The sequence below is a fragment of the Ceratotherium simum genome, chromosome 15 (genome assembly GCF_057802395.1).
Source record: "Ceratotherium simum simum isolate JZ-2026a chromosome 15, ASM5780239v1, whole genome shotgun sequence".
Classification (NCBI taxonomy): domain Eukaryota; kingdom Metazoa; phylum Chordata; class Mammalia; order Perissodactyla; family Rhinocerotidae; genus Ceratotherium; species Ceratotherium simum.
In genome coordinates, this window is record NC_141914.1 from 27,360,931 (window position 1) to 27,380,804 (window position 19,874).

The window sequence follows — 19,874 nt, forward strand, 5'->3', positions numbered from 1 at the left end:
CATGATAATCTCTCCCCGTTACAGACGAGGAACCTGAGGCCAAACAGAGGAAAGAGACTTGCTCCCATAGCACACTAGTTTGTAGCACAGCAGGGTGACACTCAGGCCTCCTGACTTCCAGTCCAGTGTTCTTCCCACCCCACACGCCCTGACCTTCTGGAAGGTCCATGGAGGAAAGGTCTGGAGATGACAGAGGAGGGGGTGACTGTTTCTGGGCTCCCCATCTCAGGGTCCAATCCCCTCCATCCGGTTCCAGGAGCGGGCTGGGGACCTCTTAGACGGGCTCCACTAACATGGGTACCTGGCAGCCCTGCAGGGCTAAGGGGTGACTCCTTGGCACCGGTACAAGGGAAGGCAGGGATGGCAGGCAGGGCTTCCTGGCTGTGCGGAGATTAGGCCCTGTCACTGGGCCTTGATAACACCCTCCCCTTATCAGTGGGCCAAGGCCTGTGAGGGCTGTGTGTGAGATCACGGGCAGGTCCAGCAGAAATGGGGAGGAGGTGGAAAGGGAAGGTGGGTGCAGCTTAGCTGAGGCTCCAGCCTGGCAGGAAAGAATCTGTGAGGGGGGCCCAGCGCATAGGGGAGAGGGTGTGTGGGGGGTGTCAGAGGAAGGGGTGCACTAGGTCCCTCTTAGTCCTCGAGAAGCAGAGGAGCATGAGGCAAGGGACTTTCCTAAAGAAACCCTACAAATCTCTGGCTGGGAGGGACCAGAAAGACCCAGAATCTACGTCCCAGAGCAGGAGGGGTCGTGGCCGCCTTTGAGAGTCTGGGGAAAGAGATGTCCTTGCCCAGTGGGGAAACCGAGACCCAGGCTGTTGGGGGAGATGACTCACACCTGGCTTAGGACTTGGAAGGCTCAGCCTGGGACTGGGTGAGTGGCCTGTATAGCCGAAGGCAGGGACCCAAGAGGTGCCACCCTGATGACCAGCCACCCAGCTCTGATCCAGGCAGGGAGGCAGAGGGACAGGCAGCAGGGCAGGGCAGGACTAGGCCTCCCCAGACTCTGGGGCCTGGCCTTCCCAGCCTCCTGCAGAGCTGGGGCACCAGCAGGCGCCACCCCTACACTCACACCGTTCCATGCATATGCCCCTCCAGGCCTTGGCCCATGTTCCTGGATCCCTCCTCCTATGAGGCCCAGGCCCAGACCCCGCAGGACTCCCATTTAGGAGTGGGCCTGAGAGCCTCTCCTCAGTGTTGGGCAGCCTGGGCTGAGCTGTGCCCTCTGAACACACACAGACAGGAGACACACACAGATTCGTGTGCCACACGCACACCTGGGCTCAGGGGCTCAAAAGGCCTCACGCCCCCCTGCCCTCACCATGCGACCATGGACTGCGGGCTTCGCAGACAGATGAGGTTTCTTCAGCTTGACTCATAAATGCAGGCCCCAAGAATTGTAAATGTGGCTGCTGAAGCCAGTGAAAGCAAGGCCCAAACTGGGCTGCCTTTTTGCCTGTCAGGGAATATCCTGCAGCCCTCCCCAGAACCCACGGTTACCCCTGAGTTGAGCAGGAGGAGAGCTGAGAACAAGCTTGCACCCCAAGGGAGCTGGGGACTGGGGAGACCTGGGACCACGGAGAAGGGAACACAAAAGAGCTGCAGTTCCTAGGGTTGAGCGAGGCTGGCCAGGAGCCCAGGGAGCCAGAGCCAAGCCCTGGGTGAGGCTGGGCCTGGACACAGCGGGGCCTGAGGCCACCACAGTCAGGGTGGGAGGAAGAGGGAAGGGCAGCCTCCACTGGGACTCTTCGTGTAGAGAACCGGAGCCATGGCCTGCATCGGAGGTCACCTACCTCCCCAGTCTGGGCTGACACTCCCCAACGAGGAGCTCCTGCCCCAGCACACAAGCTCGGGCGTGCACGCACAGGCACACAACCTCCACGGGCCCGGGGCTGTTCATCTGGCCCTTCAGCCACATCCTGCCCTCTCGCCCTCACCATATCCTGGTATCCCCTGGACACAAGGGGGACAGGAATCAGTGAGGTGGTGCCCATCCTCACCCCCTAAGGCAGCAGTTCGGAAACTTCAGGGTGGCAGCATCACACCGGGCACTTTACAAATATTCAGATTCAGATTGCAGCCCACCCCAACCCCGAGTTTTTGAGTCAGAGCCTGGGGCCCAGGAATCTGAGAAGGTGGTCCTTGGAGGACACAGGGTGGTCTGTTAGCAGTGTGAAGGAGAAAATAACCAGAATCATACTGGCTGCATACACTGTGTGCCTACTGTGTACCTGGTGTTGCATGAACCACCTGATTTCATCCTCATAGGACCTGCCAGGAAGGGACCATTATTTCCCACTCTCAGCCTCACTCACTGCCCATTGGAGGATTCACCGTTTGACATGGTTCCCTCCTCCTCTCTGCCCATACCCAGAGGTCTGCTGGCTCCCAGAGTCTAGGACACCCCACCCCCACCGCCAGACACAGGACTAGAACCGGCATCTGACTCCCCAACAGGAAGGAGTGACCAAGGTGAGACCCACTTGGAGGAATGATGCAGGGTGGACTGTGATGGGGAACACCCCACTCCTCCACTTCCCTGTCTTGAGGCCGCAGAAGGGCACACTCCTAGCCTGAGGGCCAGCCACAACCCACACAGGAGCCTCCTGTGCTGCCAGGCTGGACCTGGCCAGGCTGGGCGAATTCCCAAGCAGCGCACGCCCCCTGCAGTCAGACAGGGTGGCCGCAGAGCAGAGGCCAGGACTTGGCTAGGCCGACATCCAGGCACTGCTGGGTTTTCTCTTCCATCATCTCCAGTCCTCGCTTTGGTTGTTATGGTTTCCCCGTTTGAAGGATGAGAGAAATGTTCAGTGTCTCGCACAAGATCGCAGAGCCAGCCAATATTGAACCTTGGCTGCCCCCGCCCCGGGTCTTTGTCTCAGCCCCCAGAGGCCCCCTCACCACCCCACTCCCTTGATCCCAACACACAGTGCAGCAGGGCAGCTGTAGGAGGCAGGCAAAGGGTATTTAATGGGCTTTCGGTGGTCTCGGCACTCCCGCCAGGGGACTGGGCAAGGGTAGGGCGCAGAGAGCCTCCACGCGGGGCTCAGGAGGTGAGGCTCAGGTGCCGGGTCTCCTGGCATCTCCGGGTGCAAAGGGGTGAGAGGCAGATCGAGCCGCCTCTGGGGTCTGAGCAGCAGGGGCCACACTGGGCCGGCCGGCGTGGATCGAAACACAGAGTGGAGGAGGTCAGCTCTCCAAAGGTGCCGGCCCCACACCGCATGACCCACCAGCTCGGGAGCAAGAAACTGTCCAAGGTGCCACGCCCACAGGCAGAGCCAAGGGAGTGGGCAGGCACCACAGAACATCACTGCAGAGGCCCTGGGGGCGGGGCTTGTGAATTACCTTCCCCGCAGCAGTCCTAAAGCTCCACTTCCACCTGTTTCAAACATTGAGCTTCAGGTTAAAAGTTGCCCGTAAATAAACGAATCCGCCTCCCAAAATTATTGCCCACTGGCCTAGTCTCAGTCCTCATTCATGGCTAAGGAAACTGAGGCCCAGAAAGGGTAAGTGACTGGCCCAAGGCCAACCAGCAAGTGAGTGGTGTGGTCTCTTCCCTTTGTTTCTCCAGGGACCCCTGGTGTACTCTGCAGGCCTGTGACTCTACTTTCAACGCTCCACTGGCCTATGATCCCCCGCCCTCGAGCTCGGAGAGTTCCAGCTTCAGCACCAGCTAAACACAGGGGGGCTTTCCCTAAACCTGTACAATCTTCAGATGCCCTTTCCCAACACGATGGGCTCATGCACACGTGCAGGCAAAAACACACACGCACACACACACCCCTTACCTCCTGGAGGGCTGCAGCCTCACCACTCCCTGGGGGATCCTGCCCTGCTTGGTACAGATCCAGAGGTTGGACCTGGCGGCCAGACCCCAGCCCAGGGAGGGCTTCGGGAATGGGCATGGAGGGGCACGTCGGGAAGTGCAGGTTCCGCGTGGACACCCAGTCAGGCCCCACCACTCTCTGCAGCCCGACAGCTTCGGCCATGTACCTGGGGAGCAACAAGTCAGATGGAGGTGGTCGTGACCCTCCTTGCCTGGTGCCCCTCATCTTAGGGAGGACAAGGCCCAGCGCTCGTCACCACGGGGAGCTGGGGCCTGTCTCATCCAGGCTGCAATGCCCTCTACCCCATTTCTTGGGGCAAGAACCCACAGAGGCAAGGAAGTGGGGGCTCCAAATGCTCCCACAAGGCCCTGGGGAAAACCCCAAAACAATAGGAAAAGTGAGCGGAAGGACCTGGGAGCTCTGCTAAGGGGCCAGGGGAGATGACCCAGCTTCACCCCACCCCACCAGCCCCAGGGCCACCACTCAGGCCTCTGGTTTGCCAACTCACTTGGGTCCCAGCGCTGCACAAAGTGTCCAATACCAGTTTTTGGCACAGCCAAGGTCGAAAGGGTTGTGTCCATGTCGGTATTGATACTGGAGGGGGCGAGGGTGGGAAGAGGAGCTCAGATCCAGCAGGACTGGGCAGGCCGCCCCCACTGCCCTCCCTGAGCCGGTCAGCTCAGCCCAGGGCTGCAGCAAGACTCCAAGGGCGGGGAAGCCGCAAGGGTCAGCCAAGGCCTCCCCCAACCCACTTCCGAGGAGCTCTCTCCACGCGACCCCTGGCCCCGCACCCCCAACTCCTGCCGCCTCAGGGATCCCTCCACCACCTGGTACCCCCTTTGGCAGCATCCTCCCCCTCTGTCTCCTTTGGCCACACACATCCTCCTGCTGCCTCCTTCCAAACATGCTTTCAGATCTGCCTTGTTCTATTAAGCTGCTCCAAAGACAGCTCCACACCCCGCTCCCCCTACTTCTCTGCTTTCCCACCTCTCATTACTTCCAAACTTGTGCCTTCACTGAATTTCACTATTTGGAAGGGCAGTGCTTTCGGGCCCAATCATATTCCCTAACCAAACTCACATGGCCCCGGAAATCGGGGTTCAAAGTCCTGAGCACCTAGTGCAGTAAAGGTCAAGCCGAAAGTCCAAGTCCTCTCCTGGACACACTTGACCCAGCTCTCGTCCTCCCCGCCCTCCACCCACCAGCCTCATCCCCTCCTCCTCCCCAGCGCAGGCCGACTCTCACCCCGACTTCAAGAGCCCTAGCTACAAAGTGCTGGTCACGACCGAAAGGGGCCCAGGAGCACATCCGCCCACCACCAGCTCTCCTGTGTCCCATGCCCCTGTCACAAAGACATTGATCTTCAACACTATTCTCCACCAAAATGAACCAGGACCCCAGGCAGGGCAGCTGAGCCCTGGGGGAGGAAAAGTCAAGACAGCTCCAGAATGTCCCATTGTGGGCAAAACCAACACCAACCATTGTGAGACTTTGAGTTCTGCGTCCTTCAGGGTGTTTAAAGCATTTAAGGGAAACTAAAAGGTTAAAAGACTTTGATTAAATTTACATTCAAAATTTCAAATTTAGAGAAATATATTTTGATTCATGAGATGTATATGGAGCATAGGAAAATGCTGATTGTTCAGTGCTTCAAGGAATGATAGCTGTTGAAGGAATTTGTAAGAACTGACTAATACAGTAGAGCACCGTGCTCCCCCACATGGCCCCTCTCAGCTGGGAACGGAATCCAGCAGCTCTGAGCTTCCCGCACTGTCCTCTCTCACCGGCTCCAGACCCGGGTCTCCTGCTCCCATTGCGAGTCTCCAACGCCCTCACCCTCCACAGGCCCAGGCAAAGTGGGCGTCTTCTTGTCCCGTCTCCTGCCCAACTCCCTGCTGCCTCTGCTCTCTCGGTTCTTCCCCAGGGTTTATGGCATCAGGCCTCTCTCTATCTCTCTCTCTTTCCTTCTCTCCCAAAGCCCCATGCATTCCTTTGTCTGCAGGTTCACTCGTTTGCTCATAAATATTTTGAGGCTTCAACAATGTTCCGGGCACTGCGCTGGGGACAGAGGACACACCATGAACAACAAAGCCAGTCGTAACTTTCAGGGTGGAGAGGGCAGCTGGGGGTGGGCAGGGCAGCAGGGAGAGGGGATCAGCGAGAAGAGCAGGCAGCCTAGGGCAAGACTCCACGGTGCAGGCCGAGGAGCATCAGCCAGGAGAGCAGAGGGAGCGGGACCCCGAGAGCCTGGGGCAGGGCCATGGCAGCTGCGTTCCGTTCCACATGGGGCTGTGTGCGGCCAGGAAAGATCAGTCTGAGGACTGCCCGCTGGCTGTGGCCTCGTGGAGAGCGCAGCATCACCGTGACAGTGAGGACAGAGGCTGAAGTGGGATGAGGAAGGTGAAGAACGATGCTAGTGAGCACAGCCAACTCTGTCAGAAACTCCGGCTGTGCCGAGGGGAGAGTATGACAGTTGGAGTGGAGGCCTGTGACGTTAACGGAGATTGGCTTTGTTTGTAAGATGAGAGAGACATGAAGACGTGGCAATGATGGTGCCAAGGAACGGTAATAATAACAACAACAAAGTCTAGGACACTTACTTGTACCAGCCATTGTGCTATGTGTCTTACACATATTGACCCATGCGGCCTCCTTTTACCGATGGGGAAACTGAGGCACCAGGTGGCCAAGCAGTACACCGAAGATCTCCATGCTGGCCTGTTGTGGAGCTGGGAAGTGAATTTACATGGTCTGGCTCCAGAGCCCTTACTATGAACCACTAAGCAAGTGGCCCAGCAGAAGCTGCGGTCAGGGGATGCAGGCGGGAAGGGAACGAAGTGGAGGTGTGTGAAGGATGCCTGAAATGGGATCTGCAGGTGACGGGAAAGAGCCCTGCCTGGTGAATCACAGAGTGCAGACCCCAGTCGGGCTTCTTAAGGGTGGAGACCCCGGACTGGGAGAGCCCCATGCGGAGCAGTGCAGGGGGGGCAGGGGTTAGGTCCCGACCCGAGGCTGAAGAACCATAGGATGTGGGAAGGCACAGTGCTGCCCAAGAGAGGCTGAAATGATGGACTGAGGATGGAGAGAGAAGGCATGCAGACCACAGGGGGCTGATGAGGAAGGGATGAGCAGAGGCGTCACAGGGGAGCTGTGAACCAAATACGGGGAGGAGCGATGGAGTGGTGATGGGAAGGATGGGAGGAGGTGGGCACAGAGGGCTCCTCTGTCCTTTCAGCTGCCTCGGTGTCTCCAGCCCCTCCCTCATCACTGTGGCCCACTACAGTCTTCCTAAAAAAGCCTTTCCTCAAGTCCCTGTCCTGCTGAAGGAAACCCACGGCAAGGATCTCCACTTTTACCACTCCACCTGCCACTGTAGCGGAGGGCCGAGACAGTGCAGGAAGACAAGAAAAAGAAATAAAGCCAGACACGTTGGAAAGGGAGAAATGAAACTGTCCTTATTCACAGATGACATGAATTTTGAGGTAGAATCAACAAAAAGGCTACTAGAACTTATAAGTCAATCTAGAAAAATTCCAAGATCCGAGACAAACATACAAAAGTCCACTGTATTTTCTAACAATAATAAGCAAATGTAAATTCAATTTTGCAAAAAATTTATAAGAGCACAAAAAACAAGGAAATACTTACAAAACATCTAACACAAGGTATGCAAGCTGTATATGCTGAAAACTACACAACACTAAGGAAAGACATCAAAGAAGACCTGAATATGGAGAGCTATCCCATTTTCGTGGATTAAAAGATCAATACCGTTAAAAGGTCCATTTTCCAAAGCGGTCTATAGGTTCAATGCAATCCAAGTGAAAATCTCAGCAAACTTAGTTCTAGCAATTGACAAGCTGATTCCTAATTTATATGGAAAATCAAAAGAACTAGGATAGCCACAAGAACTCTGAAAAAAAGAACAAAGTTGGAGATCTCACATTGTATCATTTCAAGACTTCATAGAAAGCTACCAGTGAAGACAGTGCGGTAGTGGTAAAAAAAGAGACAGTTCAGAAATACACCCACATCTATATAGTCAATTGATTTTTGAGGAATGTGCAAAGGCAACTCAACAGAAAAAGGACTGTCTTTTCAACAAATGGTGTTGGAACAACCCACATGCAAAACTATAAATCTTGACTCATACCCTGCTTCATATCCAAAATTTAACCCAAAATGAATAGGAGGCCTAAAGAGAACACCTAAAACTATAAAACTTCTAGAAGAAAACATAGGAGAAAATCTTGGTGACCTCGGTTTAGGCAAAGATTTCTTAATTGCAACACCAAAACACAATCCGTTGAAGACAAAACTGAAAATGCACTTGATCCAAATTTAACACTTCTGATCTTGGACAAACACTGGCAAGAAAATAGGGCCACAGCCTGGGAAAAAATATCTGCAAAACACATAGCTGAATCCAGCAGATAGAAAGAACTCTTTAAATTTAATACTTAGAAGACAACATAATTTTTTGAATGGGCCAATGATTGGAACAGACATTTAATCAAAGATATACAGATGGCAAATAAGAACATGAAAAGATGCTCAACATCATTAGTCATTAGGAAGATGCAAATTCAAACCACAATGAGATACCACTACACGTTTCTTAGACTAGCTAAATGGAAAATCAGAAAACAAAAAAAGGTGACAATGCCAAATGTTAATGAGGATGCAGAAGCAACTGGATTTCCCATGCATTGCTTGTGGGAATGCAAAAGGGTACAGCCATTTTGGAAGACAATTTGGCACTTTCTTATCAAGTTAAACATTCAGTTACTGTATAACCCAGCAATGCCACTCTTAAGAAGTGACCCAAAGAAATGAAAACTTATCTTCCCATGTTTATATATGTTTATAGCCACTTTCTTTATGATCACCAAAAACCAGAAACAACCCAAATATCCTTCAGTTGGCAAATGGATAAGTAAGCTGTGGTACATCCATATGAGGGAATAGTACAGAGCAAGAGAAAGGAGGAAAGAACTCCTACGGGCAGCAACGTGGAGGAATCTCAAACGCATTATGCTAAGTGCAAGACAGCAGACTCAAAAGGCTAGGATTTATCCACACGAGACTCTGGCCAAGGAAAGACAAGAGGGATACAAGACAAATCAGTGGTTGCCAGGGGCAACAAGTATGGGGAGAAACCGACTACAAAAGGGGCTAGAGAATTGTGGGGGGTGATGGAACTTTTCTAAATCTTAATTATGGAGGTGGTTGCAGAACTGGATGCATTTGTCAAAACTCCTATAACTGGGCACTAAAAATGGGTGAATTTTACTCCACGTTGAAAAAAAAAAAACCTGTCCTGGCTTCCAGGTTTCCACCGCACCAAGAGAAGGCTCCAGCTGACTTTCGTGCCTTTTCCATCTGGCCCGAGCCCAGCAGTCCATTTGATTTCCCATCCACTTTCTGCTCCAATTACAACTGTCTCCTCAGCATCCTCAACATTCCACAAACTTTCCGGCTTCCCTGCCTTTTTGCAAGCTCTGCCCCTCACCTGCAATGCCCTTCGCTCTGCCTTCTGCCCCCAAACCCTCTACACCGCGGTCCTCTCTGAACTCTCCATTCCCTCTGAGTCTGCGCTGCACAGCACAGGGCAGGCCCCTCTCTCAATGTGCACGGGCGTCGGGCGGGAGTTTCTCTGACTTCAGCTTCCTTATCAACAGGAGCGCAGGATGGGGCCTTGCTCACCTCCATGCCCGGCCTTCAAAATAATGGACGCGTGGCCTAGCACTCACTAGGCCCTGGACGCAGTGCACCTGGGAGGGAGAGGGACCCCCGAGCCCCTAGAGGAGGTGAGATCTGAGCTGAATCTGGGCCTCAAGGCCTCACGAGGCACCTTCAAGGGAGGTCAGGCCATGAGGACCAGGGCGGGGGAGAAAGGGCGGAAAGTGTGGAGGGCCTGAAGGCCCAAGGTGACTGCCCAGAGACCGCTGTCGTGGCGCCCCCAGAGACCCGCGTACCTTGTCCTCGTAGGAGCGCTGGGCGGTGCTCACCGACCTGGCCTTCATCAGCAGAAGCACCAAGAGAGGCACCAGGAAGCCGGCGGCGGGGACCACTACGACGATGCTGCCCACGAGCTAAGGAGCTGCGCCCCCAATGGTCCTCCCGGGCCCGGCCCCTCACCGCGACTCCGGCCCTGACAGACCCGCGCACGACCAGCCAGTCCATCCTCTCCCCACCCACCAACCCCTGGTAAACCTCACCCCACCCTGCCGACCTGGTCTCCGTGCCACCCTCAGCGTCCTCCATCCAAGACCCGGCTAGATTGCCCACTCAGCGCAGTGCCTCTTAGCCCCACTCATCACCCAGACCCCACCACCCTCCCCTTGTCCAGACTGGTCCTCCCCAGGGGGTTTCTCTCTAACCCCGCCCACCACTCGCCCGCCGCCGGGACCCCGCCCTTCGGCTGTCCCCGCCCTGCCCACTGCTCCCCAAGTGGACCCTGCAGCCTGGCGGATACGCGATGACCTTGTCAATGGAGAAGGGCAGGTGGCTGGTGCGCAGGAGGAAGACCATGCAGGTGACAAGCATGGAGCCCAAGTACAAGCACAGGCACAGGAGGAGCAGGATGAACAAGCCCAAGTTCCGGTGACCTATGCAATTGTTCACCCACCTGCAGTGGTGGTCGAAGTCCTGAGCGAGAGGGAGAGGGGGCAGCGTTCTGGACACCAGAAGAGGACAGGTCAAGCTCCCCGGGCCAGGCCTACAGCCAGCCGTGGGGCCCTTGGGCATCTAGTGTCAGCCAGCCCTGGGCTAGGACAGGGGTGCCTTTCCTCCCCCTGGCCTGACCAGGCTCAGCATAGATGTGGATGCTCCTGGGCGTGTCAGCACCTGGGTCGGCAGGGGCCAGCCTCCCAGGACAGGTGCAGGCAGGGAGGCAGTGAGCTGCATGAGTGACCAAGAGTGGCTGGGAGTTACTGCCACCCTGGGCCTTAGCAGTCCGGGAAGTGGTTTGAGGCCTGCTGCTGGTCCCCTGTGCAAGTGGGCCTCCTGGTCCCAGGCAGGTGCAGAGCGGGTGGGGGTGTGGGCCAGAAGGGGGCAGATGAGAGGGGCGCTCACCTCCACACAGATGTTGCACCAGGGGCAGTGGTAGGTCCGCGGCGGGCGGTGGAAGCCGCACTGTGGGCACCACTGCAGGCGGAAGGCTATGTGCTTCGCCCAAACCACAGGCACCGTCCTGGGGCACTGTTCGTTGGAGCCTGGCATGGGAAGAGGATTGGGCAGCAGCAGGAGCCCCTCATCACACTGCTGCCGCCGGGGTGAGCGCCGCCCCGCAGCATCACTGGGCTCAGGCAAGGAGGTGTGCAGGGGAATCCTAGTCCGCACTGAGGAAGCTGACCAAACTCAGAGAGGCTGGCAGTCCAAGGGAAGGTAGACTTCCAGCCAGAGGAGTTCTGTGAGAACACAGGCCTTTGGAACTGTCATTGATGTAAGGAGTGTGTGCAGTGGGAAGGAAGAAGACACAACTGAGTGGTTGCCAAGAGCTGGCTTCTCTTCCCAGCCTGCCCTGGCCTTGCCTCCAAGGCAATTGGAAAGCCTCCAGAATGCTGTTGTACCGCATCTCGGTGGCTTGGGAATGAAGCAACAGAAGCAGGGCCCAAGTGAAGGGGATGTGGGGTGACGGGGTCTTGAGGCCCGAGGAGGGGACAAGGGAGGAGCACTTTAGGAATCATCCCTGCATGCAGGACCCTTTAGGGTGCTACCTCCTTCTCCCCGGGGCCCGAGAGCTCACCTTGGTGCAAGATACCAGGGTCGGAGATATTTAGAAACATGAGAATGCCGAAGGTGAGGACGAAGAGTGGTCCTGTGAGCATGGGAAAGGCCCACTCCCCATTCTGGGCCAGCCATCTGCAACTGAGACCAGAGCAGGACTCAGCGCTGATCCTGGAGTCCCAAAGCTCCCCGCGGGACTCACTCCACCTGGTCAGGACTCACAGACCTCAAAGCCTGCTCTAAATAGCCAGGGCAGTGACAGACCCAGAGAGGCTCCACCAAATGTCACCCAATACTCCTAGCCACCAACAGCTCCCAAAGTCACCAAGCACTCTATGCCTCTGTGCCTTTGCACATTGGTTCCCACTGCCTAGACTATCCTCCCTTCCCTGACGCCTCTTCTGCACTTCCCCTGTCCGGACTCTCATGATCTGTCTTCCTTTCTGACTCTCTGTAAGAAACCTGCCGGCTTGTGTGGGAGACTCACGGGAAACCAAAGAAGAGTCCGCTGACAGCGACCAGCAGGACTCCACTGAAGGCAGCGAGCAGGCTCGGGACGAGCCAGGGAATTGGGACCTGAGGCGGGGGATGGCGCCCCTCCGTGAGGGGCTTGCCATCCTCCCAGAGCCGCATGGCCGGACCTCTGGTGCCCACAGGCTCCCTCCCTGATACTGGCTCCGAGAGCCCTATGTTCCCAGCGAACGCTGAGGCCATAGTGAGCTCAGAAGCCACAGCCCAGGGTGGAAGGCAAGAAGTCCCAGTGTGACATCACAGAGGACGAGGAGAATGTGGACTAGGGGCTCTGCAGCCTGTGACTGTCACTTCCCACAGCAACCACCCCACCCCCACCCGTGCTGGGGACTGAGAGGTCCTGCCCCTGTGAGCTTGGCTTGCACACCACATGAGATTACACAAACACATGGGGAGAAGGAGGGGATTCCAATCACCCTCTCAGGCAAAGTGCCCATAGAAGCCAACAGTGCTCATTGCTCATCTGTCTGCAGTTTTTCCTTTGGACTCTTTTAAAATTATGCTTTGGGGGAGGGGGCAGCAAAATAATTTCGCAGGCTTCCTCATTTCCAGGCTTTTCATGACACAATTCTGGTCGATGAGATATAAGTGGATGTGTGTTCAGGGTTTCTAGAACAGCTTTTGCCTTCCTGATAAAGGGGGAAAGGACACAGTTGGCACAGCTCTGTTCCTTCTTCCTGTCTTGAACCCAGATGTGCTGGCCCGGGGGGCCCCTTTGACCCGTTAGCCAGCACCTCCACAAGCTACACAGACAACACGTGAGGACCTTGTTGAGTCACTGCCCCAGCCTTGACTCCTTCCCCCTGAGCTGCGTATTATTTGAGAAAATAACTGGCTTCTCTCTTACGTGCAGCTGACAGTTGTCATTCGTTTTAGCCACTGAGCGTCTGAACCCCTCTGTGTTTGGAAGATTCCCCCAACTGGGACCCAGGGGCCACCAATGAGCCTCAGAGCTGCTACCACCAACCGACTGGGGAGTCTTGGCCGACAGGCAGCCACCGCACTCATTTTCAGAGCTCCTGCGTGTTGAACTGTAGTGGCCATTTTGGAGGTTACTTCAATTTCAACAGTGATCGTATTACTCTTGGACATGGGCAAAATATGTATTTCCAAGGTTCCTGCTTTGCTTTAAAAACTTAGGCTGATAGTGAATGGGAGTAATTGAACTATAACATTCTGAGAAAATTAATTTGATTAAAAACAGAGAGCAGGGGACGGTCCTGTGGCGTAGTGGTTAAGTTCGACGTGCTCTGCTTCGTCGGCCCAGGCTTCACGGGTTCGGATGCCGTGCACAGACCTACACCGCCTGTCAGCCTGACTGTGGTGTCGACCCACATGCAAAATAGAGGAAGATTGGCCCAGTTCTTCGCCCAGGGCTAATCTTCCTCAAGCAAAAAACAAGAGGCAGATCGGCAACGGATGTCAGCTCAGTGTGAATTCCTCAGAACAAAAAGAAGACAGCACAAGTCCCTCATCAACTCACAATGATTGTTACTTTTAGTTTCTTGTCTATAGAAATGTTATGTTTCTTCCTGGTGTTCAAATTAAGAGGTTGAAATCAATGTAGTAAGAATATTGTCTTATAATTTGCTTGATAAAATTATATTTTAAAAACTAAAGTTTAAAGCTTTAGAATTTTCATTTGTCAGAATTTTGTATAACTCTATATTTCTATGCACATTTAAAATACCTACATACGGAGAGATATTAAAAAATTTTAAAGGTATATGTATAACAGAGAGAAAGAATTGGTAGCCTGCAAGAGAAATGACCTTTGAATAACAGTCTGTTGTCAACACGATACAGTAAAAAGTCCTTATTTGCTTTCTGCCTATTCCACCCAGTGGTAGACAGTCATTATCTCAGCGAAAACCTAAGTGAGTCATCTGAATGGGGTCTATTCACGGACATGCTTTCTTGCTGTTTTGAGACATGTTATGACCATAGACAATTCTAAACAAATTAGTAGAATGATAGGAGAGTCCTCACTTCTAACAAAAACTGAAAATGCTGAATGTTTGTTATGGTACCTTCTGCTATGCCATGTAAAGGGCTGTTAGTCTGATGAATAATACGGCCAGCACTATGACCCTTTCTTATCCTCAGGCACCTGGACTCATATAGAGCAACAGCTCTCTGATGTTGCTGTTTTCTGACGCTGAGCTCCAAATTCAGAAGAACAAAATTGACCTTGTGTCTTTTTGGCTGCTAGGTACACCACACGCTGGCTCCGCCATCTCAGAACCCATGACACGGCACTCTCAAGCATCAAAGAATGTGAAAAACATAGAGATAGAATGAGCGTGCTCCATATTTTCTTCGTGTGCTCAATGACATTCTAAGCACTGCCTTATTTATTGGGCCCAGATTGTGGGGTAAACTGATAAATTAGAAAGATAATTTCATCTCGGTTTTCTATAGGTAAAGTGTTATTATCAATGTGAATAAGTTTTCAGTAATTTGGATCCTTTTGCAGAGTCAGGAAAAGCACATTCGAAGTCAGGTGCAAGGCCCAACTCAGAGACTGTCAACAAACTGGCCTCTAAGAATATATATATATATATTTTTGGAGAGGAAGATCAGCCCTGTGCTAACATCTGCCAATCCTCCTTTTTTTTTTTTTTTTTTTTTTGCTGAGGAAGACTGGCCCTGGGCCCACATCCGTGCCCGACTCCCTCCACTTTATATGGGACGGCGCCACAGCATGGCTTGCCAAGCGGTGCGTCGGTGCATGCCCAGGATCCAAACCGGTGAACCCTGGGCTGCCGCAGCAGAGCGCACACACTCAACAGCTTGTGCCACGGGGCCGGCCCCATAAGAATATTTTATTCCTTGGTTTACAACACTTATGTCAATTGGCAGCCATTGTGGCACACGCTTTACATAACAGATTTCCTCAGTGTTTTCACTGCCCATTAATCCATTTTCTCCTCAGATTAATTACCAGTTAAGTCTTCATGGAACAATTACAGGGACCCATGCACTTATGTACCTCACCCCCATAGAGATTGCACTCTCCTCCATCTGATAATGTTGGCCTCTGTAAGAAGTTGCCCTGCCTTGTCATCAACACAAGCTTTCTCTGCTCCCTTCATTTTTGCCTGAAGGTCCCTGCCAGAAGCTACTGGCCAGAGATTAGGTCTTCTGGAAGAAAATCAGAGAAGTGCAGCCTGAGAGAGGGATACAGGGAACAGATCCATGCTTACAGCCTTCCTAGAAGAAGCTGATGTGTCCACCAGAGCACACACCGGGGGGATCTGACACTCGGGACTCCAGGACTCCAGGGTCCAGCAACAGATGACTTGAGGAACACAGATTGTTGAGCCTGGGTTGACACAATGAGAATTCACAACATATGACTGAGTAACGCCCATGAGGGAAATCTGACGGTGCCTATTTGTTTCAGAATTTGTGGCTTCTTGTTTCGGAATTCTGTTGACCAGTTGTGCTGTTTTCTGATGAGCACACAATAAGGTCCCTTTTTATACTTTGTGTTCCATCTCTAAACCCTGAATTTCACAGACTATGACAATGGTCAAAACTTATCTGACTATTGGTGTTTAATTTAAATCTTTCCTTGATTAACATATTGATCCAAAATATATATAAGAATGATCCTATTTTATTTACTTATTTTTTGTGAGGAAGATCAGCCCTGAGCTAACATCCGTGCTAATCCTCCTCTTTTTTCACTGAGGAAGACTGGCTCTGAGCTAACATCTATTGCCAATCCTCCTCGTTTTTTTTTCCCCCAAAGCCCCAGTAGATAGTTGTCTGTCACAGCTGCACATCCTTCTAGTTGCTGTATGTGGGACGCGGCCTCAGCGTGGCCGGAGAAGCGGTGCATCGGTGCACGCCCAGGATCCGAACCCGGGCTGCCAGCAGCAGAGCACACGCACTTAACTGCTAAGCCATGGGGCCGGCCCCCACTGTTCTACTTTCTGACTCTATGAATTTGACTACTCTAGGTACTCATATAAGTGCAATCATAGGATATCTGTCTTTTTGTGTCTGGCTTATTCCACTTAGCATAATGTCCTCAAGGTTTGTCCTTGGCCTCTAGCAGTCCTGGAAGTTGGTATGTTGTAGCATGTATCAGAATTTCCTTCCTTTTCAAGGCCCAATAATATTTCCTTGTACGTATATGCCATATTTTCTTTATCCATTCATCTGTTGTTGGACGTTTAGGTCGTTTCCACGTTCTGGCGATCGTGAGTAATGCTGCTATGAACAGGGGTGTAGAAATATCTATTCAAGTCCCTGCTTTCAATTCTTTGGGGTATATATCCAGGAGTGGAATTTCTGGATGATATGGTAATTCTATGTTCAATTTTTTGAGGAATGGCCACATTATTTTGCACAGCAGCTGCACCATTTTACATTCTCATGAGCAATGCACAAGTGTTCCAATTTCTCCACATCCTTGCTAACACTTTCTGTTTTCTTCTGTTGTTTTTTTATAACACCCATCCTAATGGGTATGAAGTGGTATCTCATTGTGCTTTTGGTGGAAGTGTTGGGTTTTTCTTTCTGGCTTGCAGGAGCACTTTTCTTCAAAAATTTTGGCTGTGTTTATTGCAAATATGTTCCTGGTTTGTTGTTTGCCTTTTAATTTTGTGTGCAATTTTTAATGTCAGGTTTTGTTGCTTTTATGTAATCAAATCTATTGATCATTTCCTTAGCATCATCTTACCTTTCTTCTAAGTCTTTCCCTCTCCTTCTGTCTGATAAATATTTACCTATACTTCTTGTTTTCTTTGTCATTTAACTCTGTAATCTATCTGAAATTCATGTAGGAGTAAGATATAAGGTAAAGGTCTAATCGTGTATGTCACTCATGTCATCACAGTAAATTGTTCCAGCATCATTTATCAAGTAAGCTTTCCTTTTCCTCTTACAACAGTTACTAAGTTCTTCATATATGCTAAGATCTGTGGGTGGCCCTGTGAGGTGCCTCCCAGACCCCAGTCCTGGAAGGCAGAATCTATCCCCCAGCTGCTGGAAGACAGCCTCTGCTTTGAGGGTAGCCTACTCGAAAGAAAATTGCCTCACCCAAGGTCCCGCCTCCTTCAGGGGCAGTTTGTTTGCATCCAGGGACTGGTCAACAGGAGAGTTTCAAGGCCCAGCCACTTTGCCCCAATGCAGGACAATCCTGAAGGGCCATCCCAGCCCCCATGTGACTTCTGGGTTGCCTGAGGCTTTTGTTGGGCCCTTACCACAGATGGACTGCTCCCTCTGCTCAGGCCCGCTTCCTTCCCTTCCCTTCCCTTCCACAGGTGTTGATCCCAAAATCATTCCCTAATAAACATTCTGCAGGCTACTCTTTAGAATCTGTTTGTGGACTTTTGTTTCATTAACTTACTGAAATTAGCACCATGTATTTTGGTTTTTGTAGTTTTAGAATTCAGGGGGCTTTTTGCTCTCTTAGTTATCACCCTCTGAATCCCTAAAGTTATGATGTTATGTAGTAAACAAAAACATCAGAACACAAAAATATTCACTGATGGGCAAGAAATGAGGCCCCACCCCAAACATCACCTTTCACTGAAAAGTAGCATCTTCATTTCCCATCTCAACTGCAATGTAAAACAATGCCAAGTGCAGGTATAATGAAAATTTACTGCAAAGTGAAATTTAAAATCTTGCAAAAGAAGTAGAATTGGATGATGTTTATAGAAGTGATACTGGAATACCATTTAAGTCAACCCAGAAAGCCATCAACCAATAAGGAGCTAGTCTACAACAGCTAAAAATTGAAGAAGGGCCAACATCGTAGGCTCTTCAAAAAAGAATGGCCTATGGCTTCCCTGGTAAATTCTACCAAACATTAAAGAATGAACACTTATCCTTCTCAAACTCTTCCAAGAAATAGAAGAAGAAGGAACACTTTATCTAATTTGCTCTATGAGGTCAGTATCATCATGATACCAAAGCCAAATGAAGACCACACACACACACAAACTACAGACCAGTATCCTTCATGGATATAGATGCAAAACCCTCAACAAAATACTAGAACACTGAATCTGGTGCATATTAAATGATCACACACCATGACCAAGTAAGATTTATCCCAGGAACACAAGAGTGGTTCAACACATAAAAGTTAATAATACGTACTACACCATATTAACAGAGTGCAGGGAAAACACAGCATGGTCATCTCAATGGGGAATAAGCATTTGGCAAAATCCAACACCCCTCTGTGATTAAGACACTCACACACCAGGGATAGAAGGGAACTTCTTCAACCCCATAATGGGCATTGATGAAAACCCCACAGCTAACATTGTACTTGATGGGGAAGGACTGAAAGCTTTCCCCGTAAGATCAGGAACAAGACAAGTGTGCTTGCTTTTGCCATTTCCATTTAACACTGTGCTGCAAGTTCTAGCCAGAGCAGTTAGGCAAGAAAAACAAACAAAAGCATCCACACTGGAAAGGAAGAAGTAAAACTATATCCATTTGCATATGACACAATCTTGTGTATAGAAAACCCTAACAAATACACACATAAACACACACACACACACACACACACACAGGTAATAGAAGAGATCAGCAAAGTAGCAACATTATTCATAGTAGCCAAAACAAATGGAAACAACCCAAATGTCCATTAACTGATGAGGAGATAAAACAAAATATGACATATCCGTATGACAGACTATTATTCAGCCATGAGAAGGAATGAAGTACTGATACATACTGTGACATGGATAAACCTTGAAAACATGCTAAATGAAAGAAGTCAGATGCAAAAGGCCACATATTGTATGATTCTCTTTAGATGTACCACCCATAAGAGACAAAACCGTAGAGACAGAAAGTAGATTAATGGTTGCCAGGGGATGGGAGGAAGGAGGAATTGGGAAGTATGAGACTTCTTTTTGGGATGATGGAAATATTCTGCAATTAGATTAATCGTGATAGTTGTACAACATTATGAATATATAAAAAACCACTGAATTATGCACTTTAAAATGACTAAAATGCTGAATTTTATGTTATGTGAATTTTATCTCAATAAAAAATTGTTTAAAAGAGAGAGAATGGCTTTTAAATGTCAAATGATTGAGTAGCCCTGGGGAAAAAACAGTGCAACTCAGGTTTCTTTTTCGTATTTTCATTTTTCAAAAATGACCCTTACACTGAGACAGCCAAAACTGAAGTGATAGGTAATGTATCACATTATCATACAATTTTGTGAGGAAAATTAAGCCAAAAAAATGATACGAAGGAAGCTTTGTTCTTCTTGGCTCTAAAAATCAGTGTTTGAGAGGTAGCAGTCCAGAACTCACAAGAGAAGAACTGATTGGCTGGTCCAGCTCATCCTCTCTTGCCACAGCTGAGCTATGAATCAGCTGGCCTTGAGTCAGGGCATCGCCCTGGACTAGTCACGGGTCACCCTGCACAGAAGATAGCCGCTGAGGGACTTTGGGTGGGGCAGAAGTACCCCGTCACAGCTAAAGTCCTCCCCCTCACCCACACCCTGCCATTCCTCCCGCCATCCTCAGCCATCTTGAGAATTCGCCAGTCTCCCCTGGACCTCACAGCCCCTACAACCCAGCTGTGGGAGCACTGAGTGTCAGCCCAGCCGCCTCCCTTCCTGACTCCCTCCTGCTCTTCAACTCCCCTCTCTTCCCTCCCCCACCCCCAACTCTGTCCTGAAGAAGTTTTGGAGAACATCCTCAGCACCCTGTTATCTGCTCTGGAGAAGTCTAAGGTTCAGGGCTTTGGGCAATTAAGCTCAAGGCCTCTCGCTGGCGAGATGAACGACCCATGGAG

The 19,874-nt window shown here is 51.1% G+C and overlaps 1 protein-coding gene across 1 annotated transcript in view; it reads right to left on the minus strand.

Annotated features, from left to right (window-relative positions):
- LOC147915146 (palmitoyltransferase ZDHHC19-like) overlaps positions 1 to 12,404 on the minus strand; it is a 30,522-nt gene extending 18,118 nt beyond the window's left edge. The window contains exons 1-7 of the mRNA XM_087440152.1: positions 12,043 to 12,404; positions 11,575 to 11,696; positions 10,902 to 11,041; positions 10,303 to 10,475; positions 9,803 to 9,908; positions 4,333 to 4,418; positions 3,786 to 3,990 (exon numbers count right to left, since the gene is read on the minus strand). Coding sequence (XP_087296278.1) covers positions 3,786 to 3,990; positions 4,333 to 4,418; positions 9,803 to 9,908; positions 10,303 to 10,475; positions 10,902 to 11,041; positions 11,575 to 11,696; positions 12,043 to 12,269 — 1,059 coding nt within the window. The 5' untranslated portion in view covers positions 12,270 to 12,404. The remainder of the gene's footprint in view (positions 1 to 3,785; positions 3,991 to 4,332; positions 4,419 to 9,802; positions 9,909 to 10,302; positions 10,476 to 10,901; positions 11,042 to 11,574; positions 11,697 to 12,042) is intronic.
- Between the last annotated feature and the right edge of the window lie 7,470 nt (positions 12,405 to 19,874).